This window comes from Gallus gallus, chromosome 11 (genome assembly GCF_016699485.2).
Source record: "Gallus gallus isolate bGalGal1 chromosome 11, bGalGal1.mat.broiler.GRCg7b, whole genome shotgun sequence".
Lineage (NCBI taxonomy): Eukaryota > Metazoa > Chordata > Aves > Galliformes > Phasianidae > Gallus > Gallus gallus.
In genome coordinates this window covers 19,521,656-19,547,473 of record NC_052542.1, presented here as the reverse complement: position 1 = coordinate 19,547,473, position 25,818 = coordinate 19,521,656, and the positions used below count along the sequence as shown (strand labels likewise).

Sequence of the window (25,818 nt, the reverse complement as noted above, 5' to 3'; positions counted from 1 at the left end):
AATGATTAATACAAATCAACCATTCTGCATAATCTCCTGCCCTCTACAAACACAGAACAGCCCTCCTTTCACCAACTCAACTGGTCTTTCCGGATGTTAGTGCTGGATTTGAGAGGAGAGGCTTGCATGCACGTATGTCAAGTTGTTAGTCTTTCAACAAAAAGGTAACTATTCTTATTTGAAAAGTCAACCAAAGTGCAAAACAAAATGATCTGCTGTCACCAATTCTCATGCTGCAATGTGATCTCTGCTACCTGCTCTTCAATCCCATATGCAGCTCCGCAAGTTCACAGTAAAGGCTGTTTTGAGAACTTCTGTGCCTGTTTTTCAAATCCAAAACAATAGTTAAGACACCAAAGAACAAAAAACTCAAATAACTAAAGAATTTTTAAGTTGTAAATTAACTACTTCTTTCATCCCACCACTGCATTGTCCAAATATTTTAGGAACAATAATTTACAACAGAAAAGGCACAGAAAGTATGCTCAGTAGCAGTTACGCAGTCCTGAACTTGCTCACAGAAGGCAGTAATTCAGACAAAGTTTGAGGATTACCCATTCCTTCTCCCCCAGGCAAGCAATGTGGATTGTTCTGCCATTCAGATGTTAGTAGTTAATAAAGCATAAATGAAAAGATTGCCAGAGACTTCTTGCTGTCCCCACCTTTATGGAGCTTTTAACAAACATTTACCAGGAAACACTGACATAAATCACTAAGGCATTTCTGCTTTTAATGAAGTACATATCACCGGAGGAGGAAAAAAAAAAAAAAACAAAAAAGAACAACCACCCATACTTGAAACACTGAAGTGTATGCAAACATTTGCCTGGAATTGCACAGGATTAGGGAGTGACTTTCCTGTCTACAGAAACACAACAGATGAAGGGTACGTGGTAAAGTACAGAAATCGTGAGACATGCACAGAATACCATAAGCAGTATTATTTGACAGTCTTATCCCCAGGACTCTTTTGCTTCTGCTCTGCCTCCTTGTCACTTTCAGAGAAAGACCCTTGAAAAGAACTTTCAGTTAGGGGCAATGGGCCTGGAGGGAGACAGAAAATTCTTCCACACAAGGAAAGCCAAGAGTTATAAAAATACTATACATTAGGGCTGTCCAAGCATCACAAGAACAACCTCAACATTATGAAGAGTAGAAGGAGAACACACACTAAGGTTTCACAGCAGCAGCCTCTTCCATAGCACTGCTTCAATTTTAGTTAATGCTACTTCCGTTACAGTGGACTCCATCTGACAGAGGATAATATCAAGAAACAGAGGGATAGCACATCACAGCTTCCTTTGTTTTGAACTGTTTCATGCAGCTCAGAATTAAGTATGCAACAATCCTTTTCTATATTTAAATAAAAAGGAGGCTTCAGATCAGTCAAAATAATGAGTTCTCTCAATTGCTTTCCTTTTCAGTTCTGTCCTCCTCTTACAGCACAGGAACTAGAGGACATTTTTTGCATCCCTCAAGCAGCAGAGGTGTCTGCTGTGTTCCATGGCTTATTGCTGGATTTACACAGCTGCTTTTATTCTCACATGAAGAGCAGATATTCCTGGGCATTCTTGATCCAGCCCAGCAGTGCCTGGCTACGCAGTGCCTTCCAGGCTTCTTGATAATTTAATGCAGCTTCTTTGTAGTCCCAGTAAGTTTCCAGAGTCTTCATCCTGACAGAAAACACACAGCAATGACAATTATTATACTATTATTTTAGATGTATTGTCACAAAATGAAAAAAGCAACCAAACATGTAAGAACATGATAACGTCCTATGAGCTTTTCCATGCCACTAAATGAAATTCTCTTGTTCTTCTAGGGAGACCTGGAGAGGCCCAGGCCTTTAAGAAACCACTGTTTTCAGACACTGTCAGGATTCTTATACAAGAAGAAAACAACTTGTCTGCCATGTTTCCTACACACTCTTCAGCAACAGAACTATCAGTGCCTTTCTGACAACATGTTACAGAGAACTTCCATGGTAATAAAAAATGCTGATGCAAAGTAGAAAAGGTGGGTAGATGGGAGTTTTAAATTTATTTTGCTAGAATGGCTGTGATTGCTGGTTGGCAGGGAAGGGGATAGGGAAGAAGAGTCTTCCAACACAAAATCATGGGAAAGAGTAAGATTAAAGTTAAGTATATCTATACACACATATATTAAATGCTTTCCTTAAAGCATAAGAGACTCAGTTTTGGTGCTCTGCTACCCTTCCTCACGTAGCATCCACTCCCTGCAATCTCAGCAGAACCACTGGCTACTCCGTTGAATGCATCATTTTTCAGAAGACAGAATTACAAGTTCATGGTATCTGAGCACTAGTGAGAGAAAGAAAGCATAAACACCTCTAAAACAGTTTCATCAAGATTTCTTTCATATCCTTGCATTTCTTTCCCAGCCTCTTCTCCCTTTGCTGAACGGCATCAGCTGCATGAGACAAAATGTTTATAAATTCAACCCAATATGAATGGGATATCATAGGCAACATGACCTTCCTCAAGAAAGAGAGGAGCCAAACTGCTATAAGGAAGCCTAATGTAAGAAGTCTGTGGACCACTGCACTCAGTTACAGAAAAAGCTTTCATGCTTAAACATACCAGTCACTACCACCACCCAAAATACTAGAAAGGCAAACCAACCAGAAACTATAATTCAGCCATTCAGCCTTCTGCTATAACAGTATGACACGCACAGCAAACCATGATATATCATCTATCCTAAAGATCTTAGGGTTGGAAAACGGAAGGCTGTGAACCTGCCTACGTGCCACTGCTGAACACGGGAGAAGTAAAAAATCATAGAATGACTTGGGTTGGAAGGGACCATCTAAGTTACAGCCCCCTTCCACTAGACCAGGCTGCCCAGAACTCCATCCAGCCTGGCCTTGAACACTTCCAGGGACGAGGCATCCACAACTTCTCTTCTATGCACTCTGACAAACCTGCCTGCACTCTTGTTACAGTCAATCCATTTTGCTTTCTTTATTCCTTTCACATTATTCCAACTCTGTGAATTTAACCACTGAGCTCCTTTTGAAAGACCTGTGAAAGTGCCTACTGGAACTCTCATCACCTACTCAATCTAACTGTCACAGAACCAATGGTGAATTGTGTTTTAAGAGCATCACTGAAGAGGTAAAAGACCAGCAATTATCTGCATAAGCAGTGTTCAGGAAACAACACAGCTCCAAGGACTGTGGACCTTAACCAGCTCCTATCAAGAGTTAGGTGTATGCTTATACTCAAGGATGATGACTGATTCATCCTTTGGGAAGAAATTATTATACTACCGTACTTCCTATACTTCTAAGGAAGTACTTCTAAGATGTTTAAGATTTTGATGCTGTCCTTCTTCACTGTAAATTTAGCCAATGACTTGTATTTGTCCTTTATTCTAGAATAGTCAGATGTTGTTTACATCTTCAAAATGGTTACTTGTACATCTTAGGATGGTCAAAGATCAAAACAGAATTACAGCACACAGATTTTTGGGCTAGCTTAATCTTGTTGAAGGTGAAACACCTCTTTTCCTTGGATTTACTGTAGATGCTGGTGTATAAAGACATATACACATATGTACATACATTTTTCCATCAGTTGCTAAGCCAAGAGAAAGATTGATGCCTACCTCATTTCCCTGAATGCTTTGTAGTATTTTTTTTCTTCCCTGAATCTGCTGGCAACTAAATGGCTCTTCAGTGCACATCCAGCAGTCTGATCCAATTTAACTAAAACACATAAGGAATCTGTCTAACTTAATTATTCCAATTGACCTCCTTCATGAAAATATTACAGTAGAAAGTAAGGGGAAAACTGAGTTGCTCCTCATGGCATATTCTGACTACATTTTTCCATGCTCATTATCAAAGGAATGATAACATGAAAGTGATGCAGCAGGTGAGATGTAACCAGTAAGAGAACTGAATGAGGCAGCAGACTGGCTGCAGTAGTTAAAAAAAAAAAACAAAGAAAGAGAGATTTATGTACCTGTAATTTCAAACATTCTGCCTCAAGCAGATTCTCAGCTTGTTCCAATTTAACACTACCTGTGCTAATCCTCTGAAGAGATGTGAAGAATCAAAGAGAAAGGAAGGGACAAAAAAGCAGAAGAAGCAGATTTACATATAGGAAAAAAGAAAGCAAAAGATCATCATAATCACTACATTAGTTCACTGTAAAGCTTTAACTGCCCCAGTATCTTAGGTCTAACAGTGAACAACAGTAAGTTAGAGATGAGTTAAAGGAAGTCCTGAAAAAGAAAGCAACTGGACAAGCTGGCTAGGGAGCTAGCACCTCTGCTGTACAAACTGAGTTTGTGCAGCCTAAAAATGATGCCACATCTGCAAGTCAGCTGGACTTTGTCAGAAGACAAGACAGAAAAATAATAAAGGACAAAAATGTCAAAGGAAATTACAAAGCCACTGAACTCAAGAAGAGGCCTGAGGTGAAGTGACTTTATGTAAGGAGCACGTCATCAGCACAAGGAGTCAACTACTCAACAATGAATCAGTTCATGCTATAGTCTGCAGAAAATAGTGACTTAAGCCACAAGCAACTCTTTATCAAAAGAGAGTGATGATTTTAAACTGAATTAAGAAGAAAGTGTGCCTCTCCATACAGCATCAATTAAAACCATTTCAACAACATGGCTCATACTGACATCAGAGCTTTTAAATAAAGACACAGAAGATAATTGCAATCTTTAATTCACAAAACTTAAAACCAAGTAAAACCTAATAATTAAAGATTCAGGGTGTACTTATGGATGAGTTTATCTTACCTAATGTCTTAGCGCCAATGAAAGGCAGAGACGGCCTATCTCCCCTGCTCCCAACCACCCCTACCTTCTATTTTTATTTATTTTGCATGGGTTCTTTTATTTGCTCTTGCTTTATCTCACCTCACTAGCTCTTACTCCATCACACGCTTTGATGAAAAAAGATTTTAGCATACACTTGACTAAAGTTTTATTCAAACTATTATTATGAAGGAGAAAGAAATGGCATTTAATGTAATTGCTTAAACACCAGTGAGATATCAATAATCACAGAACCATTGGAGGACAGAGGTTTTGAATCCCATCAAGTGCCGCAGGTAGGTGGTAGCAGCTCACTTTTTCAGAAAATCCTACTTCCTTCCTCTCACGTCCCTCTTTACTCCCCCTCTCCCATTTGCTCACTGCAATTGGATAAGACTGCTTCAACTCAAGGAAAAAAAATTCTGCCAAGACAACAGATTGAAAAGGGTTACAGAGGTGTCCAGAAAACAGCACATCTAGAGAATGACAAGGCTCTATGATCAGAAAAATAATGTATCCATTCAAAAATATTAAGCTTTCACACCAAAACAACCTGCAACTTCTTTTCTCTCATTAATACGAGCTGTTTATCCAACAAGGTAATTAAAAAAAAAAAGACTTCCTAACCCATCAGGAATATGGCATATTTTCATATTATTCAAGTCTCAAATTTTAACAGTAAATTTATCTCAGGTGACACTGATTGGCAGAGTCTGGTATCAGCAATGTTCCTGATCCTCATGAAAATAACTTCCCAGTCTCAAAGATATTATGAGAATGTATTTACCGGAGAGTGTCTGGTAAGTTCTCCTTTGAAATGCTTGTCACCAGCTTTTGGAATTCATGGAACAGTTCCACTTTACAGATCTTTGATCTGATGGGGAAAAAAAAAAAAAGTCATCAACAAGAAGATAATACGAAATGCACTTTCACTTATTAGTTCTCCCTGTCAGGGCAGCACGCCTCTGCCCAGTGCTAAAATGAGCTGCAGATATCACAGCTGAACTTTCCTACCAACAACCCCCACCCCCACCCTCCACCCCCACCCCCCGCTTTAACTCTTCCTCCCCCCACCTGAGCTGCCCTTTTTTTTTTTTTTAATTCTTGATTTAAATGTTATACAGATAAAAGCTGAATTACCCCAGCTGTCCCAGCCAGCACTCTGATAGTTTGCAGAGAACATTTTAACAGCCCCACATTATCTATGCACCATCATTGGCTCATATCTATAGCGAAGACTGAGCCAGAAAAATTAGTCCCAAAACTGACCACATAACCATAGGAGGACTGCAACGGCTTGTTCAAACCAGAACAAAATAATTATTTAGAACAAATAAAATCAGAAGAAATATCTGCAACAATGGTGCCCCTTTCACAGCAGTGACAAGGACACATTCACACATACAGCAACAGATGGAGGGCAGTTAAACACAAAGAGATTCTTCACCAATGGCAGATCATGCCTGACCAATCTGGTGGCCTTTTACGATGGAGTGATGGCTTCCGTGGACGGGAGAAGGGCAGTGGATGTCATCTACCTGGACTTCTGCAACGCCTTTGACATGGCCCCTCACCATTCTTCTCTCTAAATTGAAGAGGTGTGGATTTGACAGATGGACTGTTGGGTGAATTAGGAATTGGTTGGCTAGATGCAGCCAAAGGGTTGTGATCAGCGGGTCTGTGTCAGGGTGGAGGCTGGTCACAAGCGATGTCCCTCAGGACTCAGTCTTGGGACCAGTGCAACATCTTCATCAATGACAGACGATGGCATCAAGTGCACCCTCAGCAAGTTTGTGGATGACACCAAGCTGAGCGGTACAGTCGATACATTAGAAAGAAGGGAAGCCATCCAGACGGACCTGGACATGCTGGAGAAGTGGGCCCATGTGAACCTAATGAGGTTCAATAAGGCCAAGTGCAGGATCAGGGTAATCCCAGATATTTATACAAACTGGGGGAAGACCTCCTTGAGAGCTGCCCTGTGGAGAAGGACCTGGGGGTCCTGGTGGATGAGAAGCCAGACATGAGCCAGCAGTGTGTGCATACAGCCTAGAAGGCCAACTGTACTCTGGGCCGCATTAAAACAGTGGTGACCAGCAGGGAGAAGGAGGTGACTGTCCTCTATTCAGCTCTTGTGAGGCCTCATCTGCAGTACTGCGTCCAGGCCTGGGGCCCCCAGCACAAGAAAGACACAGAGCTCTTGGAGCAGGTCCAGAGGAGGATCACCAAGATGATCAGCACCTCTCCTGTGACGAAAGCTTGAGGGAACTGGACTTGTTTAGCTTGGAAAAGAGAAGGCTCTAGGGAGACCTCATTGAGGCCTTCCAGTACTTGAAGGGAGCATATAAACAGGAAGGGGAATGCCTGGTTACAAGGGTAGACAGTGATAGGACAATGGAGAATGGTTTTAAACTGAGACAGGGGAGGTTTAGGTTAGATGTTAGGAGGAAGTTTTTCACTCAGAGGGTGGTGACGCACTGAACAGGTTGCCCAAGGATGTTGTGGATGCCCCATCCCTGGAGGCTTTCAAGGCCAGGCTGGATATGGCTCTGGGCAGCCTGGTCTGCTGGTTGGTGACCCTGCACACAGCAGGGGGGTTGAAGCTCAATGATCATTGTGGTCCTTTTCAACCCAGGCCATTCTATGATTCTATGAAAAAGTAAAGTGGGTCTAAGTTTGAAACATTTTTTTAAGAAATCACAGGCATCTGTCACCTTTAAGCCCTTCTCTTCCCCCAGAAGACAGGCAGAGAAACTTCATGAAACACAGCTGGGGCTTTCAAAACCAACCATTTTCTCTACTGAATTAAATTTTTTATACACTTGTATTAAGGATGACTGACTCAATCTTCCAATAGACAGAAGCACATACCACAAGACTACCCATAAATTCCTTTTAGTCACCTTTATCTTCTGTGATATCTAGCACTATCTATTATCTATTAACACTAGCACTATCTATTAACAAATGACAGACACTTCCCACCAATCACTCTGAGATTCCTTGAAAAAAAAAATGAGGATAGAAATACAAAACTTGTTTAGTGTTAAGTACCTCCCCCCCCCCCATAAGTCTACAAATTCCTTATTTGGACCTTTTACCATAAAAACTCCTATAGAAAGAAATCTGCAAAAAAAAAAGTCCTTCAACATGCTCACTTCCTTCAGTCTCCAAATCAAAAGTTACGAAGTAAAAACTCTGCTAACTTGGCCAATAAATAAGCTGTCTTTTAATAAAAAATTATCATAGTTCCACACTATCACTGTTAATGATGTTTTTCTTTATTAACAACAACAAGCAAGAAATACAAAAATTCTCAGTCCTCACTGAGCTCCCCTCACTTTCTCTTCCTTACACAATGACTATTTCCTTATTCCCAGTCCTTAAATTTCTGCTCGAACAATGCATCACACACCACAGTGACCTAACGGAGAGGTTAAAAGGTAAGATATGTGCATCCAGATATCAGAATATTCTCAAACCTGCTCTGAGGGCTTCCAATCCCTTTCTTGGTAGTTCCTTGCCGAAAGCCATCTGAGGTGACATCCAGAGGTCCCTCTGGAACTGCACTCCAACTGATAGCTGGGAACAAAGGATTGTGAACAAGGGAGACACTCTTAGAACGAAACAAAACTTAACCATTCCCTCAATTTTCTGAGTTCACATGATATCATACTACTTTCCCAAAGTAGTTGAGACTAGAAAGAGGACTGTGGTTCTGTTGGGCACGCAGGTAAACCCCAATTAGAAAAATAGTAATAAAAATACACACATAATCTTCATCTTAATCAGCTCCTTTAAGAATCGATGCCTCTTTGAACATCTGGGCTACGGCTTCATAATTTCCCCCTTTTTAGAGGGATTCTACTCTCTTTCGTGCATCCAGTCTAGACAAAGTATGAAGAAACTTCCAAGTTAGATGGCAGCTGCACATCAGTCTGTAAAATACCATCCTACCTCTGCCAGTCATCCCTTGTTTTCCTTATTATTTTGTTGTATATCCTCTAAATTGTTCTCCTTATGTGTCATAATTGACACATATCAAGTGTATGTAGTCATTATCTGAGAAAAGTTACTAGCTTATAGTCAAACAAAAACACTTTGTTGGAAAACAAATGCCAATGACTTTATGCTTCTCCCCTATCCTGACACCTAATTACCATCTTAGACTGCAGTGTTCTTCCTGTTGAAGCTTGGCATGTCCTACCTTACAGATTTATAAATAACTACCAAAGCATAAGCAGCAGCACATTTGCAGAAACAAAACTGACTGACATGTCCAGCCTGCCCCTCTATAACCAAACAGTAGTGTCTTTAACATCTACTGCCTTGAGATAATTTCTGCTCCCTAAATCCTCTCGTTCCTCTCTTCCTAATGTGTGAAAGAGCTGCATGTACATGAAGCCAAGAGACTTTTCACAGCTTTTCTTATGATACCATCTTGCCAGTCAAGACTCAAAAACTACATATTATAAAGCATATTGTGCAGACCAGTAACATATTGTGATTCAGCTATAAGCTGCAATTGCTATGCTCTGCTTGATGTACATTGTACTTGCACTGTGATTTAGGTACAGTGCTGCAGTACTCCACTAAAACAAAATCCTACATAATGTCAAATAACAAAATACATAAACACCAATCCTCATGTAGAATACCTAAAAAATAACCTGTTTAGAGGATATCAAACTTGATAAAAAATAACCTGAAACTCAAAACATTTTCTATTTTTTCATTTCTTTCCAGATATTGCAGACTTCAAAACATTAAATTGAACATTCTTTTTAAAATTACTTGCTGCAATGTGCCTATCCAGCACATTTCCATACGCAGATTAAGAACCACGAATTAAGATTTAATTTCAATTTTCACCCCTACACGAAAAACTCAATCTAGCATATTTCATATATGCAAAACAGTTTAATATTCACCAACTCCTTATACAGTCATCTATGTAACCATACAAAAATACAGACAGCTTTTTTCAATTCAGTACATTTAGAAACAGGTTGCCAGACACTATTTTTGCTTAGTGAATTTGCAGCACTTTTCAATTATGGATTTTGTTTCCCAAGTCCCAGTATAAAAATCTTTCCCTTACTGGCACCTGCAGGTAATTCCAAATGGAGGCATCCATGAATTCCACGAAGGAGCTCATTATTCCCATGCTGTTTTATCACCAGGTCTGTTCTAATACATAGGATATCTTCCAGTACAACAGCGGTTGAAGTTTTGAAAAACTGCTTAACCACACACACACAAATCAGTTCCCTCCCCTCCCCCCACCAAAAAAAAGAGACCGCATTGCTAAATTACAACATGATTTGCAGATTAATTCATCACAGCAGCAAAAAAAAAAAAAAAAAAAAAGGCAACATACCAAACAACCTATAAATAAACCTTCATGCTATGCTGCCCTGCATTCCTTCTACATTCAGAAATTTCTGGGGAGATTAAAAGCATAACTCAATATGGTAAATTTTCTATTGGTCAAGGAGAAGAATGTAAAACTAACCGAAACAAGAAGTCTTTTGATATTTTTCTCTTCTCCCTCAAAATTTTTGTCTTAGATACTTATTTTCTGCCTTTGTTTAGTTTATAAATCCCTATAAATTCTTAGTTCATGCTCTGTCTCTAGTTTTCTGTAAGCACTTTCCAGAATATTATAAATTAAGTGCTGTCTTTAAATTAGTTTACTGCTGTAAATCACACTTTGCCTCTAAGCACTGGCAATGAATGATGTCACATTTTACAAAGCATCACCAAATCCACCTAATTTACATTTGGACCTTTGCATACCATTACACAACTAGTCCATGTTAACTCACCTGCACTACAGGGAACAAGTTTTCTTTTGCTGCTAGTCTGACCTTCTTGGATGGCCTGACGGCTATGCTCAAACTGAAGATCTGACTGCAGCAATTGAACCTCCTGAGTGAGAAAACCATCTGGTAACAATGAGATGTGCCGACACCTAAATAAACATGGAGAAATGCAAGGGATTTAAAGAACCGTACTCCAGGACAAGCAGATTCTGTACAATTTAGTTTCACAATCTAAAATGTGTTACATTTTAAAACAGAACTGAATGCAAGTTGCAAAATAGAGGTAAGAAGATCTGGGGACATTTTCCCCTACCAAACAGGATCTGTTTAGGCTACTAAAAAAAAAAACAACAAACAGCCACATAGTTTAGTAAGACCTTGTCCATCCTACATAAACTATAATGAACCAATTTTAATACAGTTAAAAGCTAGGACAAATCCACAGAAGATAGGTAGAATAAAAACTGTAATATAATTCTGCAATCAAAATGAAAAATAATAATAAGTATTTACATAGTCAACCACACTATATTAACAATATTTTTTTACAAATGCAAAGGCACTTACTCAAAGACTAGAAGGACAGAAAACATTCCTAAAGTTCCATATGCAACTTCAGCTTTGTTACCTTCAAGAACCTACTAAACATTAGAATTTGGGGTTGGACTTGATGGTCTCTAGAGGTCCCATCTAACCCATACAATTCTGTGATTCTGAGGATCACTTGAGGAGGAAAAAATTGTGTATGTTTAACTATCCTAGTATTTACATAAAGCAGAAATTAATTAAAACTGAGGGTCGTATTATCAGATGCAATTTGCAAAGTCAGTTTACAGACTGTATTAAACTTTCTTGACATTTAGTGTGCCTACCATGAGTTAATCATCTGAAAGCAAAAGCAGCTATTCAGACACTATTTCTGTAACCTTTAAACATCTGAGCTCTTAAAAATCAGCAGCACACTCACAAAAATGAAATTAATTACATGGTGAGTAGTCATGAGGCAGTCATAGTATTTTCTACTGCCAGGACTAAATCATGAAATGGTGAAAACAGAAAACAACAAAAATATTCCTCAGTATGTTATTTTAAATTCAGCAATGAAAACTCTGGAAAGCAACATAAAACCAGTACCTTCCTAAACCACCCCACATACAAAAACGTGCAAAAAGTCTACCAAAATGCTCATTTGTTGCCTTCTTAGTCAGACTGTGTAGCAATTGGACAGACCAATACAATGGGAAAGGCATTACAACAAAGGTGTAATGAAAGGACTGGCACAATAGAGAGGTGCTATAAAGGAAGGGAAGAAGACTGCTCACCTGTATCAGAAGATTCCAGGTTAGCAGGTAAAAGCTCCACCAAGGAGGAATCTCCAGAAAGAGATCCTTCCCCAGTGGCAGTCAGCCCTTCAACGAGGTCTAAGAGAGGTGCAGCCAGATTCCACCCCTTCTGGTCACACAACTGGAATTGCCTTGAGCTGTGCTCCCAGGGCCAACTGGGTCCTTTCCCAGGTGCTCAATCAGTGGTTCAGGCCCTGACTCAACCGTTACCATACAGACTGTCTTCAGGACAGAAGTACTTGGGAGTTTAATTTAATTTAAGGAATGCATTATTCAGCCATTTGCAACTTTAGGAATGTATCGAGGACTCTACTATTCAGTTACCTACGAGAAACAAAAGCTGCTTTTGCTCACCAACTCATCTCTATAAAAGAGAACTTGAAGGATTATTGAGAATATCCTGAGTATAGGCAACTGAGTAAATTACAAGCTCTGCTTGACCTTATCTGAGAAAAATTCTGGAAGAGTGAGCAAAGTTCAACTTTACTTTGCTAAAAATATCCCAAACCTGTGTCCTTTCAGGCTTTATTTTCTGCTTCTAGGAAACCTGAAGTGGGTAACAGCCTCTCACTGCTCCACAAAGGTTGTTACAAAGGAATAATCAAGTAGATCCTGAATCTCATAAATTATTCTGTACATCTTCAAGTCTGATCAGCACCAACAGAAGTCATCTACACAGGGCCACTCTCTTAAAATATTAATCTGCAGAGTCCACGTGTTCTGCAAATGACTCTGGTGCTCAGTTTGGATATTTGCACAAGTTATCTTCCATAACTCAATTTCTATACAAGCTACCAACTTCCAGTGTAGAGCGCTTACCTTTCAATAACTGCTCTCTGCATAGCTTCTTGGCTATATGGACACTTCCCCACTATAACTGCTGACAGATACACTGGATACTGCAGGAAATGCATCAGAAGGGCTCCTTGACACCCCAACACATTCCAGCGAGCCAGTTTATCGCTGCAGGACATAGAGCATGTTCTATCCCCACGACCTGGTTTCACCCGTAATAACCCTACACAGTGATACTCTATGCCAGGTATTAGGGTGTCACTCAGCTCTCCAGGTACACATTTTGCTCCAGTTCTATAAACATCTACTGCCTTCAGTTTGCCTGCATTGGTCTCCTTGTTAGCTGCTTGCATCTCTTCAGATGACTCACAGCACTCTGGATTCACGTTGCCTTCTGGTTTTGCAAATACTTGCTGAACAGCCATGTCCTCAGTGATCGTGGAAAAAAAACCACCATCAGCATTCTTCATTCTCTTGATCATATGACTGCTTGCCATCTTCTCTGATTTCCTTTTATCTTCTGGGCCCCTATGATCACAGTTACTACTACTGCACAGCACTGACTGTCCAGCTATATCATGGCCATCCACTGATTTAGAAAGATGGTTCTCTGTTTCCCTAATTGGAATAATAGAAGCATCACCACCTAGAGAAGAACGAACATCAAAGTTAGCCAAAGAGGTATCTCATAGGACTATAACAGATCAAAGTAATATTATGGCTACTACTAGCTTTCACAAATTCACACTCAAATAATTGTAATTACTGCAATACATTTTTCAAGTATGGCTATGTACAATGATCAGTCATGACTCAGTGAGATTTGAGCCAATATATGTTTAACTTAAAGATATTACAGAGTAATATCTACAGAGTAATATCTACAGAGTAATATCTACAGAGTAATATCTACAGAGTAATATCTACAGAGTAATATCTACAGAGTAATATCTACAGAGTAATATCTACAGAGTAATATCTACAGAGTAATATCTACAGAGTAATATCTACAGAGTAATCAAAACTGCTAAATCAAAAATGAACACTACAAAGCAAAAGGTATCAAAAGGTGTTTGACAAATGGCAAGTAGTGTGGAAAATCTGTAGAAAAACCAAGTGATACAACCCCCAAAATAATAATTAAAGAAAACACTATCAAATTAGGATGGAAATCATAATCTGTGTCACTAAAACAAGCTCAAAACCAAAATTCCAGGATGAGTTTAAAGCAAAAAAACAAAACAAAACAAAAAAACCCAACCTGAGAAGCACGTGAGGAAAGTCAGTCAGGAAGTTACTAATTAAATTTGAAGATGGTAGATTCTCTTCTTATCTTGCATTAATGAAGAAAGTAATTACAGCCTATACCAGCAATGCCATCAAAATTATGAAAATGCACACGTGTCTGTACTAACTCACTGTTAAATACTGATGGCACATACTTAGAGAGTAGTTTTCTACTATTAGTCTGTTACCAAAGCAAGAACACACGAGGAATCTGAAAAGTTGAGGCCTGACGTTCCTACACTTTGCCAGCAGGCCTTCATCTCCACGGCTGAGATTTCATGGTTGTTTCCTTTTGTTAGTCTTGGTTTTTTTCCAAACACTAAACAAGTGCCTTTTGTAACAAAACAAAAGGTTGCATTCCATTCCATAAGATGGGCAGAGAGGCACAGGGGGACATGAGAATTAATTTATTTACAGGAACTGTAGTAAATGCCCGTTTTTTTTTTTTTTCTTTTGCCCATAGGAATCCGAGTCCAGGAAAATGACATTTAAAGTAAAGTGGTCAGGAAACATGACAGGATGCCTACCATTTTCATTACTACTGGAAGCCAAGCATCCCACCATACAGTGAGCAGTTTATTGGGTTTAATGAGTTCTCGTGGATCACATTTGGTGAAATAAAATGCCAAACGTATCTGTGGAAGCCCAGTCAAGTACATCTCAGGGCACATACTGATGAATGATGACATGAGCTACCTAACATCTTACTCTTACCCCAGAAAGACTGAACAAGAAGTAAAATCTTTTCTGTTCCTTGCACATAGGAATCAAGACATTAGTTCACTCCTAAATACTCACATGGGGTATGACTACAGAAGAAAATAAATATGATATTTGGTTTGAGTTTCCATTTCCCAGTTTCAGTTCCTGGAATAAAGATGCTGCATTGTTGGTAGGAAGTTGCCAGGCGCATTTGATGGAGAAGATACCTGTTTGACAGAAAGTTTACAAGAACCATTTACTTCACTTTTGATGCATGTTAAAAATGACAAAACTTGGATGTACAGTACCGCTTGCTCATTCCTGATGATGTATTTGAGAAGCCAATCAGTTACGCTTCTGTAGTCAGAGAGCATCCCAACATACTCCATAAACACAAGCAAACCACTACAACCTTAATAAGAGCTCAAAAAGGTTAAATTCAGAACAGTTAACTACCTCCTGGCATTGCACGCATGGGGTCCACTCCTACCACTCTACTTACTACCAGCCCTGACACTCATCAGACTATGAGAGATAGTTTAGCAGCAAAAAACTACAGAAAATTAAATCTTTGCTTCAGCCACCTTAGTTCTTTGAACCAGCTTACCCCAAGCTTCCCGCAGGGAAGATCATTGAGCAGATCCCCTTGGAAGGTATGCAAAGGCATGTGGGAAAAAAAAGGAGACGACACGGGATAGCCAGAATGACTTCATCAAGAGCAGGTCCTGCCTCACTAACCTTGTTGCTTTTTATGATGGCGTTAACAGATAAGGGAAGAGCCACTAATGTCATCTACCTGGACTTGAGTACGCATTTGACAAAGTCTGCCCATAAACACCCTTCTCTCCAAATTGGAAAGATATGGATCTGTTGGGTGGACTGTTTGGTTGATGAGGAACTTGTTCCAAGATTGTACCCAGAGAGTGCTGGTCAATGGCTCAATGTCCACATGGATACTGGTGACAAGTGGTGTCCCTCAGAGGTCAGTACTGGAACGAGTGCTCTTTAACATCTTCATCAGTGACACTGACAGCAGGATTGAGTGCAACCTCAGCAAGTTTGCAAATAACACCAAGCTGCACAGTCAACACACCTGAGGGAAGGGACGCCATTCAGAAGGACCTAGACAGGCATGAGCAACGGGTCCAAGTGAACCTTATGAGGTTCAATAAAACAAACTGGAAGCTGAACATGAGCCAGCAATGCGCCTTCGGAGCCCAGAAAGCCAACTGCATCCTGGGCTGCATCAAAAGAATTGCAACCAGCACATCGAGGGAGGTGATCCTGTCCCTCTACTCTGTACTGATGAGACTTCACCTGAGCTGTGTGTGCAAATGTGGAGTCCTCGGTACAAGAGAGACATGAACCTGTTAGAGGAGGGCCACAAAAACGATCCAAGGGATGGAACATCTTCTGTTTGAGGACAGACAGAAGAAGAGAAGGCTCTGGGCGAGACCTGATAGCAGCCTTTCAGTATCTAAAGGGGGGCTATAAGAAGGAAGGAGACAGACTCTGCTAAAGAGTCTGCTGCGACAGGACAAGGGAAAATGGTTTCAAACTAAAAGAGTTTATTTAGATTGGAACAAGGATTTCTATTTATTTTTATTTACAATAAGGGTGGTAAGGCACTGGACCAGCTTGCCCAGAGAGGTGGTGGAAGCCCCATTCTTGGAGACACCGAAGGTCAGGTTGGACCAGACTCTGAGCAACCTGACCTAGCTGTGGATGTCCCTTTTCACTGCAGGAGAGTTGGACTAGATGACCTTTAAAGGTCCCTTCCAACTGAAACTATTCTATGATTCTAAGCAAACAGAAGCATGTATGTGGCAACAGTGAAATGTTACCTTTGACACCTAATCATAATGCCAACATTGAAATCACATGAAGTAACATCCTACTTCTTTGTAAAGGGTCTCTAGGATAACAAGGAAAAAACAAGCATTCTCAGCCAGAAATGGCAGCTTCAGGGATATTTCAGACATAAGTTAGAAGTATTTTCACATCACAACAAAAAGCCTTAAGAGACACTGGATAAGAGCACATGTTCATGTCTCACCTCTGGAAGCTTCTTTTGGCCACAACTTCCGCATGACTGTCATTCAGAACGTCCCCTAATGCAAGAACCAAATGAGAATACACATCATTAATGAACAGGAGAAAGTAAACTTTACAGTTGTAACAGAATTTCACAGATCTCATGGTTCAGCAGATTTGCTAGCATTTTAAGGCTTTAACATTGGTATTAGGTTATTCCAATCTATTTTAAACATCCAATCACTACAAAAGGAGGTCAAAATTCCCTAAAAACAAAGGGTAAAGAACAAAGGTTTTCAGTCTGTAGCAAGTCAGAGATCCATAAAAATCAAATTTTAAATTCTGCTATCTGAAATTCTTTAAGTTGAATAAACTGCCTTCCTTCAAAACCTTACTGATGTTTGTTATTAATAGTAAATCACTCAGCACATGCCTAACATCCAATAAGTCTTAAGTATTTAATTTTTCATAAAATATTTTTTAGTTAATCTTTTGGTAGAAGTTCCTTGTTGCACTATGCCCTCTTACGTATATTACATTTCTTTGTAACTAATTCTGATATATATCAGGTTTACACAGTGTACCTTGAAACACCTTGATGTGCCTGCCTATTGCTGTATCTGAAGGAACAGGAGCTGTAAACCAGGTGTTATTTCAGGAATAAAATGTCATGTGATAAAAGACCTCATTAAACAACTTCTGAAGGCTTTTCAAAAAGTTTTTCTATGATCACAATCTTCCCACAGTCCTCCTCCAAACTCACCAGCTCAACAAGAGCTCTGTAAGAGAGAAGATTAATACAGCGCTCTATCTGAGAAAATATAGTGATACAAATAAATGCACCTTTTTACCCACAGATCCTACAACTGAAGAAGCTTCTTTTAAACCTCAATTTCCTGCTGACATAATATTCTGGCTGCTTATCATAGAATGACTTGGGTTGGAAGAGACCTTAACAATCATTTAGTTCCAGCCTCTACTAGAATGGCAAGCAATGCTAACTGCTGCAAATCCATGCAGTAATTTACCATTGTAGGTGATAGAACAGGTTGAGATTTTCTGCTTTCAGCAGTAGGGAATGCTACTAATTCCTTACAAATATTATTTTATTATTTCTACTTCCCAATTCTCATCAATTTAAATTATCTATAGCATCTGCAACGTATCCCACATGCTATTATTCCCTTTCTAATGCAGATTAAGGAGAGGAACTAGTCCAGAACATTTTACCATGTTGAGAAAAAAAAAAAAAAAAAAAAAAATCCTTCAACAGTCATTCTTCTGTCCCTAGTGTTCTTGATAAAAGACAATAATCTGCCTCTAAATCACACAGGAAAGCATCCGCTACATCAATCTCCATGTTTTTCTTGAAAACAAGTAAAAGATTTCCTGTCTTCCTATCCTAGATGCACAATTTGTCAGGGGAAACTTACGATTATCATCATCATCTCACAAAAACTTGCATGAATTATTTTTTTCTGACATACTAAAGACTGGAAGATTCTTCAGAGAAATCAAGCCTCACTAATCTGATATTGCAGCCTTTTATTCTAGACTATAATGAAAGCACATTCTTCTCGCTTGTCTCCAGTGATTTTAAGCCTAGCAAATATCTTAATGATGCATTTATTTTTAAATTAACTTGATTTGCAGGTTATGTTAATGAAGTTATCATAACAAACTTTAATAGGGAAAACATGGTAGATTTACCATGCTTTAGATGAGACACAAACATCCATATTGTCCTGTGAAAATTTAAAATCCTGACCCAGTCTGGGAAGTAGCAGTAAATCCCAATGATAAAAACACACAATAGTGGTGGTTTTTTGTTTGTTTGTTTTGTTTTTTAATATATTAAAAAAGCTTTTGTGCTTTATAACATGGAGATATTAGAATTCAGTGTATTAAGTAAATGTATAGAGGCAGTAAATAAGCTAGAAGGCTCAGAGCTAGGAAATTATTTATCCATTTTCAAGAAAAATATTTTCCTTTGTAGCGAATGTGAGGTGCTTCCGTAAGTTGATCTGATGCATTTTTTTAGAAGCGCTGAAAGTAAACAGCATTACATACTATAGAAAAGTCCCATGTTCATAGATGTCCTTAAGAGTTCCCCAGAAAGAAGCAGCTGAACTGTAAGTGAAGAACATGCAAATCTCTTGTTAGAGATGGCCACTGTTCTGAAAGATAGAAAGGTAGGAAATCCATGGTTTATTTTAAAGGCTTTAAGAGTGACTTGGGAATTAATCTGCTGACCAATTTTGGCACGTGTTTTCATAAAAGTCTAGAAGAAGAGGCTGTATCACAACTCAGATGTCAATAGTAGATGTTAAGTAGTAGAACAATTTAAACACAATTTTCTGTAATAAATACAAAAAATATCTGTACTAATACTGTTCTAACATGACCAAAGCACAAGAAACACCAATAAAAAACTAAGATACAGAATTTAGTTGCTTCTCTTATTCCACTAATCCATTTCAAAATGAAGCACAATTTACAGAGCACAAAACAGTCTGACAATAACATGTTAAACCAGTACTGCCATCTTACTCTACTCTTTCTAAGACTAACAAATATAGAAAACTCAGTACAAATTTCTTCACCAACATTTCCTCCCTGGACAATTTTTGGCACCAATTATTATGCCTTCTCCTCTTTCCCAGGAGAGAAAAGAAGTGCATTCTGAATAAAAAAAAAATGAACACGTAGAGCAAGTCCAATAATAAAGGATAGGAAACGTAGCTATTGGATGTCTCATGCCTGTCTCATGCAGATACTCCACAGTCACAGAATATACAGTAAGGACGGAAGAGCTGGCTAGTACCTCTCGCGTCATGTCTTCCTTAACAACGCAAGTATCTTTTGCACTGGACAACAAAACTAGACTGTACCAGGTGACAGAAGCACAATAACTTTGGTTATGTTTTGTTCTGCTTTTAGCTATTAAATGTTTGGGTGAGTAGACCTTGGACCTAAACTGCACTTTTCCACGTTACATTTATTCAACTTCAAGGCAGCAAGTGCAGCAAATGTTTAAGGCAGTCATTTTGTCTGTTAAACTCCTGTCTTATTGCTACAGATGAAGACTGCATTGTATTGCCTCATACTTACGGCTTCAATTCAGAAGACTGAGTTCAATGCCTTGAACATTCTTCACTGATGCTATGACACCACCAAGAAGGAAGTTAGGACAGGTAGCCTGTTGCTGGATTTTACACAATACTTACCAGTTTTTCTCATTTTGTTTAGTCCAATACATTTTGTTCCAGTTCCAAGAGCAACAACCTCCTTGGCTACTGAAAAAGAAAACAAACTGGACAGAATCACCGGAAGCACTGCTCTCACACAGTTATTTTGTCAAAATGATACACAGAAAACTGAGTAGGTGGCAAGGTATGGGGAGGCAGGCAGTGAGATGTGCCAGCTGTAGAACTGAATGCAGCAGGTATAACCAGTGCCATGGAAAGTGTATGATCACAAAGTGCAGGTACTAACACTGACATGACATGCTAAGCAACAAGCAGTGAGCAGAAGCAGAAGACTCCTCATACACCTAAGAAAGAAGTATGAACTACAATCTGCACTACAACAAATTGAAATTGCCAATTAAAGAAAATAAGGTGACAGTGAACAACAGCAGAAAAAGCACAGTGGAGTGCTTTTCTGCTTAAAGGAGACTGAACTTTCCAGGAGTCTTATAAATAGCCAAATACACTTCAGCAGGCCTTTACTCCAGGTACTTAGGACCTGCCCAGTCTTTCATCACTTACTGAATAGCTGAATGCAGGCTTTCACCTTCTTAGTTGCAGTCTGAAGAGTATTTCACTGCAACTCTTTTTTCAGACAGAAACTGTAAAAGCTCTTACCAAAATTTCACAATAGAGAGAAATGAGACAGGAAAGGGTGTGTTTGTTGCTTTAAAAAAAAATAATAAAAGGGTATCTTGAAGGTTAAAAAGAAGATTATTATTACGAAGATTTACCACTACCCCTCAGCTTGCAAAACACAACTCAGTTCTCACCCTGCAGGCTCCCCAGACCAGCAGAACCCGCTTCGTTAGCTGCAGACTCCACTTTGACCACAGCTGCCAGTGAAGTCCATTCTCTGCTTGGATCTGGCTTTCCTTGCTTAGGGAGTCTGCTCCTATAATGCTCATAACACAACTCAGCAATTTCATCTGCTGTCCACATGATGCCCGCCGCAAGTACAGCTTCTACACCGGATGCAATCAGGGGAACACCCTGTCCCTCAAATCCTACTACGTCGCTGTGCAACACCTTTCTGGGACAGATTCTAACGTGCCAGGCCCGCTTGTACCGCCCCTTTCCAGGCTGCTGAAACTCTCACGTGAGCCGGAAATTTTCCAGTTTTTCTTGTTTCCACCAAATCGTTAGGAATAATAAAAAAACAAAGCCACGCTGAAACCTGAGCAGTCCACGAGGAGGAGCTGTGGTTGGAATCCCGATGTTCCCATCACACAGCACCGCCCCCGCGCGGCTCCTGGCCAGGCTCCCGCGGCCTCTGAGCTTCCGCCCCTCTTCAGCGACCGGGGCCACTCACGCGCAGCTCCTAAGCCCCCACCCCCAGCTAAGGGCGCCAACGCCCCGGGCTGCACACCGCACGACACCGCACGACACCGCACCGCCACCTCCCGCCGAGAGCGTCCGAGGCCGCGCCGCGCACCATAGCCCCGCCCCGCCCGCGCAGTCCGCCGGGAGAAGCAACTCTCGCGCAGGCGCACAAAGAAACAAAGGCACACGGCATACATCGCTGCGTTTACTCATGACCAGCCCTGGGCTTTACACAGAGGTGCCTTCGGCGGGCTGCTCAAGATGCCCCTCCTTCTTCTTGTCCTCCGGTTTCATCGCTGGGAACAGAAGCACCTCCTGCGAAAACGGACACGGTCAGCGGACACCAAGGTCGGATCGCCGACCGCAGCAGAGCGCGGCCGTCCACAAGTCTCGCGAGACCGCTGCTCTGTCCCGCCCTGCGCCAGGCACGGGACACGAGCGGAGCAGCGGCATGGCGCCGCGCGTACGGCTACCGCTGAGCGGGCAGGAAAAGGACAAGGGCCAGCTCTGCTGGGGCGGAGGTCTGAGCCGTACGGCATTACAGACGGCTGCAGGCCCTGCTATTTTGCTTTAAGGAACCTCATTCCTATTCTCTGATGCAGCCAGCAGCAGGCACTGCCGCTTCTAATACTTACCTTGATATTACTGGAATCAGTAAGGAACATGGTGAAGCGATCGATTCCCATGCCCCAGCCAGCTGTAGGGGGAAGGCCATACTCCAGTGCAGTGCAGAAGTTTTCATCGATAAACATGGCTTCATCATCACCTGCAGCTTTTGCCTAAATGAGAAAATAAGCAGTAGGGGGTGTCTGCACAGAGTTAGGATAGTACCAATGCTATTAACCCCTACCAGAAAGGAGGAATGTGTCTGTAGCAGCCATGTCACTGACGGAACTAAGTCCCTCTACAGCCACACAAGTCAGTGACAGATGAAGGAACCTCAGCACCTGTAAAGTTGTGGAGGTGCCCTGTACACGTTTCCAAATCAACCCTAAGTTCAGTTCCCTTACAACCCAGAAATTTCTTTTCCAGGGTCAGCCTCCTCCCCGTAGTGAAAGCCAGATCTGGAGATACACAGCAGCAGACCAGAGCGCAATTAATTGCTTTCAAACATTTCTCAAGCTGTTAATTGATTCCAAGTCTCCCTTTAGTGTTTACAGAAACAGTTAAGGACCAGAGTTATTGGAATCACCGCTAACTTTGTTTCATGAAACAAAATTAAGTGGTTGTTTATTTTCCTTCAAGTAGAAAGATTAAAACCCCACAACACTGGGATCTTAACTGCTACTTCTTATGTAAACTTACTCAGACAGCCTCCAAGTGCTAAAGGTGATAATAATAAATACATCTTAATTGTAACTGTTGAAACAACAAACATTTGGCCTCACATAGTTTCAAGAAAGATTCTGCAGAAGTTCTAAAGCAAAATACTCTGCCTGAGTCTGAAATCCTAAAATATGAACTGACACTCTTCAAATTCAATTTCCACCTTATCATGAAAATTTCCCTGAAAATATAATTCTATACACACAATCAAAGGGCTACAAAAACTGGTTGTAATTATAAAGAGACAAGCGCAGCAAACATGCACACAGCAGGCCAAAGGGCAAGGCATGTTTAATAGTATTCATTATGAAATTTACTATCAAGTTATTTAACGTAATTATATTTTCCAGGGTTTGACAATTGTTTAATCCTCTCAGGTATTGCAAAGCCACCAGAAAAAATAGGAAGAACAGGAACTCCTTCTGCAGACTGTACCATTTGACCTCAATCACATGTGCACATATACGTCCATGTGTATGCATATGTAATTAATAACAAAATCAGTATAGACATCTAGTTCTATACATTTGTTGGTCTAATAGTTTCCAATATGCAACTCTATTACGTGAACCAATTTAAAAGAACTCAGTTCTGAAAATAGATATGTCATTCCATTCAAACTCTTACTGGACATGGAAAATTATTTAAGAAGCTAGAAGTATCGTGTTGTATGTTTACACAAAGGCTTTGTTGTGGAAAAATAACTGAACTTCAATATGAGGAAGACAGATAAAACTGTATATCTGCATTTTTCAGATCAGTATTGCAGGTACAAAAAAAAGGGGGGGAAAAAAATCACAGAAACAGAATGTCAGGGATTGGTAGGGACATCAAAAGATCATCTAGTTCAATTGCCCTGCTGGAGCAGGAGCACCTAGACCAGGTTACACAGGAATGCATCCAGGAGTGTTTTGAATGTCTCCAGAGAAGGAGACCCCACAACCTCTCTGGGCAGCCTGTTCCAGTGTCCTGTTACCCTTAATGTAAGGAATTTTTTTCTCATATGCATGTGGAACCACTTATGTTCCAGCTTGCACCTGTTGCCCCTTGTCCTATCACTGAATGTCACTGAGAAGAGCCTGGCTCCATCCTTCTGACACCCACTCTTTACATATTTATAAACATTAATGAGGTCACCCCTGTCTCCTCCAAGCTACAAAGATCCAGCTCCCTCAGCCTCTTCTCCTAAGGAAGATGCTCCAGTCCCTTAACCATCTTTGTGGCTCTGCACTGGACTCTCTCAAGCAGTTCCCTGGCCTTCTTGAACTGAGGGGCCCAGAACTGGATGCAATATTCCAGATGTGGTCTCACCAGGGCAGGGGAGGAGAACCTCTCTCGCCCTGCTAACCACAGAGCTTCTAATACACCCCAGGATGCCACTGGCCTTCTTGGTCACAAGGGCACAGTGCTGGCTCACAATCATCCTGCAGTCCACCAGAACCCCCAGGCCCCTTTTGCCTATGCTGCTCTCCAACGCATCAGTCCCCAACCAATATTGGTACATAAGGTTGTTCTTGTCCAGATGCAAGACTCTACACTTCCCCTTGTTATATTTCACTAAATTTCTCCCCGCCCAGCTCTCCAGCCTGTCTAGGTCTCGCTGGATGGCAGCACAGCCTTCTGGCATTCAGCCACTCCTCCCAGTTTTGTGTCACCAGCAAACTTGCCAACAGTGCACTCTATTCCCTCACCCAAGCCACTGATTAATATATTGAACAGTACTGGTCCCAGTACTGACCCTTGAGAGACTCCTCTACCTACAGGCCTCCAACTAGACCCTGTCCCATTGACCACAACTCTCTGACTTCTTTCCTTCAGCCAGTTCACAGTCCACCTCAGTACCTGATTGTTCAGACCACACTTCCTCAGTTTAGCAGCGTCAAATGCTTTACTAAAGATATTCCAAAACTTAGAAGTACTGCTCAACAGCAGAGGTTAGACTTGTTTACCTCACAGCAAAATTCCTTTACAATAAAGCAAGTTTTAACAACAGGCTTTCACTTGAGTGAGGAACACTCACTCTGTGTAATCATAACTCTTTTCATCAGTAGGGACTAGTGACGGATTTGAAAATACTTTTATACATACCTAAATCATTGACTCCCTATTAGCAAAACACCCTACCTTAGCCTGGTCTTCAAAAAGCTGCCGCTGCTGGAAAGGATCATTCAGTTCTGTGTATGCATTACACACTTCCTTCTTCATCACAAAGAGCTCAAAGCGTTCTGTTAGTCCCCGATGAATGCGATGCCTGTGTGAAAATGACAAATCAACCACATTTTAAAATAAATGGATTTACAAAACTGAAAGAGCATGTACATTACTTCAGGTGGGTTACCCATATTTGGCAGCAACAGCTGTCTAAACTAGTCAGCATGAATACACCTCTCCTCTAGATGCTGGGCTTCATACCTCAGGAACCAAGATCTATATAGGCTTGTGCCAGAATAGTATTTAACTAGCATGTAACATCAGTACCTCCTGTTTTTGTTTTTATTGTTTGTTTTTAAATGAAGTAGGAGTGAAGGACTTGAAAGAGTTACATTATGACCACGTATCATACCCTTACCATTTGGCTAGAGGACTCATGATCTGTGGATGATCACAGATGAAAGTTGGGTTGATACAAGTGACTTCGAGGAATTCACCGACTAACTGGGAAAATAAAAGCAAAACACATGTAGAGTACAGTATCACTTCTCAGCACTACCTTCCCCAAACATCTTATTTCCTTTTCTTCAGTACAGAAGAAACGAAAAGCTTTAGTAGTCCATGTAAAACCATGAAATGGTTTGAATCCATTTAGTAAACCATGAAAACAAAAAGCTTTATTAATCACAGTAATCATACAAAAAATGTCTTTTTTTAAACAGAGAACGTGTCCTAATTGGATAAGAAAAATAAAATAGCAAAACCTACTAAAAAAAAAAGTAATATAATTTAATTTGGGTATCATAGTACAGGACAATGAGAAAAGCAGCAGAAAAAGCAGCAGCTAATGCCACTGATTAAAAAAAAGAAACAATATGGAAATCTAACAGTTCAGTAAGGTACATACAAATACACAGATCTCTTGAACAAAGCTTACATAAGATAAAGCAGATCTGGCTTGGGCCTAAAAGATCACTTTTCACA

The 25,818-nt window shown here is 40.4% G+C and overlaps 2 protein-coding genes across 14 annotated transcripts in view; both read right to left on the bottom strand.

The window, feature by feature from the left end:
• Window positions 1-705: 705 nt before the first annotated feature.
• On the bottom strand, window positions 706-21,487 carry ADAT1 (adenosine deaminase, tRNA specific 1). Of its 10 annotated transcripts, XR_003077158.3 has the most exons (11): window positions 20,808-21,487; window positions 20,014-20,082; window positions 18,857-18,916; window positions 16,809-16,863; window positions 14,849-14,979; window positions 12,788-13,409; window positions 10,629-10,774; window positions 8,283-8,382; window positions 5,588-5,674; window positions 3,631-3,730; window positions 1,622-1,673 (listed from the first exon to the last, which is right to left on the bottom strand). XR_003077158.3 is itself a non-coding variant. In XM_015292606.4 (10 exons), the coding sequence occupies exons 1-10, from the start codon at window positions 20,974-20,976 to the stop codon at window positions 1,541-1,543; spliced, it is 1,572 nt and encodes a 523-aa protein (XP_015148092.2). In that variant the 5' UTR covers window positions 20,977-21,487; the 3' UTR covers window positions 706-1,540. The 10 variants fall into 10 exon arrangements, 9 of the variants coding, with proteins under 9 accessions (XP_015148092.2, XP_015148093.2, XP_046755481.1 ...); XM_015292606.4 differs by lacking the exon at window positions 3,631-3,730 and having other exon boundaries at window positions 706-1,673; XM_015292607.4 differs by lacking the exon at window positions 3,631-3,730 and having other exon boundaries at window positions 706-1,673; window positions 20,014-20,079.
• A 55-nt stretch (window positions 21,488-21,542) lies between these two features.
• KARS (lysyl-tRNA synthetase) overlaps window positions 21,543-25,818 on the bottom strand; it is a 19,791-nt gene continuing 15,515 nt past the window's right edge. For all 4 annotated transcript variants that reach the window (XM_015292605.4, NM_001030583.2, XM_015292604.4 and 1 more), the window contains 4 exons: window positions 25,253-25,338; window positions 24,808-24,934; window positions 21,993-22,136; window positions 21,543-21,672 (listed from right to left, as the gene is read on the bottom strand). In XM_015292605.4, coding sequence (XP_015148091.3) covers window positions 21,586-21,672; window positions 21,993-22,136; window positions 24,808-24,934; window positions 25,253-25,338 — 444 coding nt within the window. In that variant the 3' untranslated portion in view covers window positions 21,543-21,585. The remainder of the gene's footprint in view (window positions 21,673-21,992; window positions 22,137-24,807; window positions 24,935-25,252; window positions 25,339-25,818) is intronic.

Excerpts from the sequence above, each read along its gene's own strand:
- ADAT1 (XM_015292606.4), bottom strand. The coding sequence starts at position 20,976 with ATGTGGACAGCAGATGAAATTGCTGAGTTGTGTTATGAGCATTATAGG. Across the intron at positions 8,383-10,628 it reads ACTTGTTCCCTGTAGTGCAG|CTATCAGTTGGAGTGCAGTT; the intron begins GTGAGTTAACAT and ends CTTTGTTCCCAG. Across the intron at positions 1,674-5,587 it reads AACTTACCAGACACTCTCCG|GATGAAGACTCTGGAAACTT; the intron begins GTAAATACATTC and ends GTTTTCTGTCAG.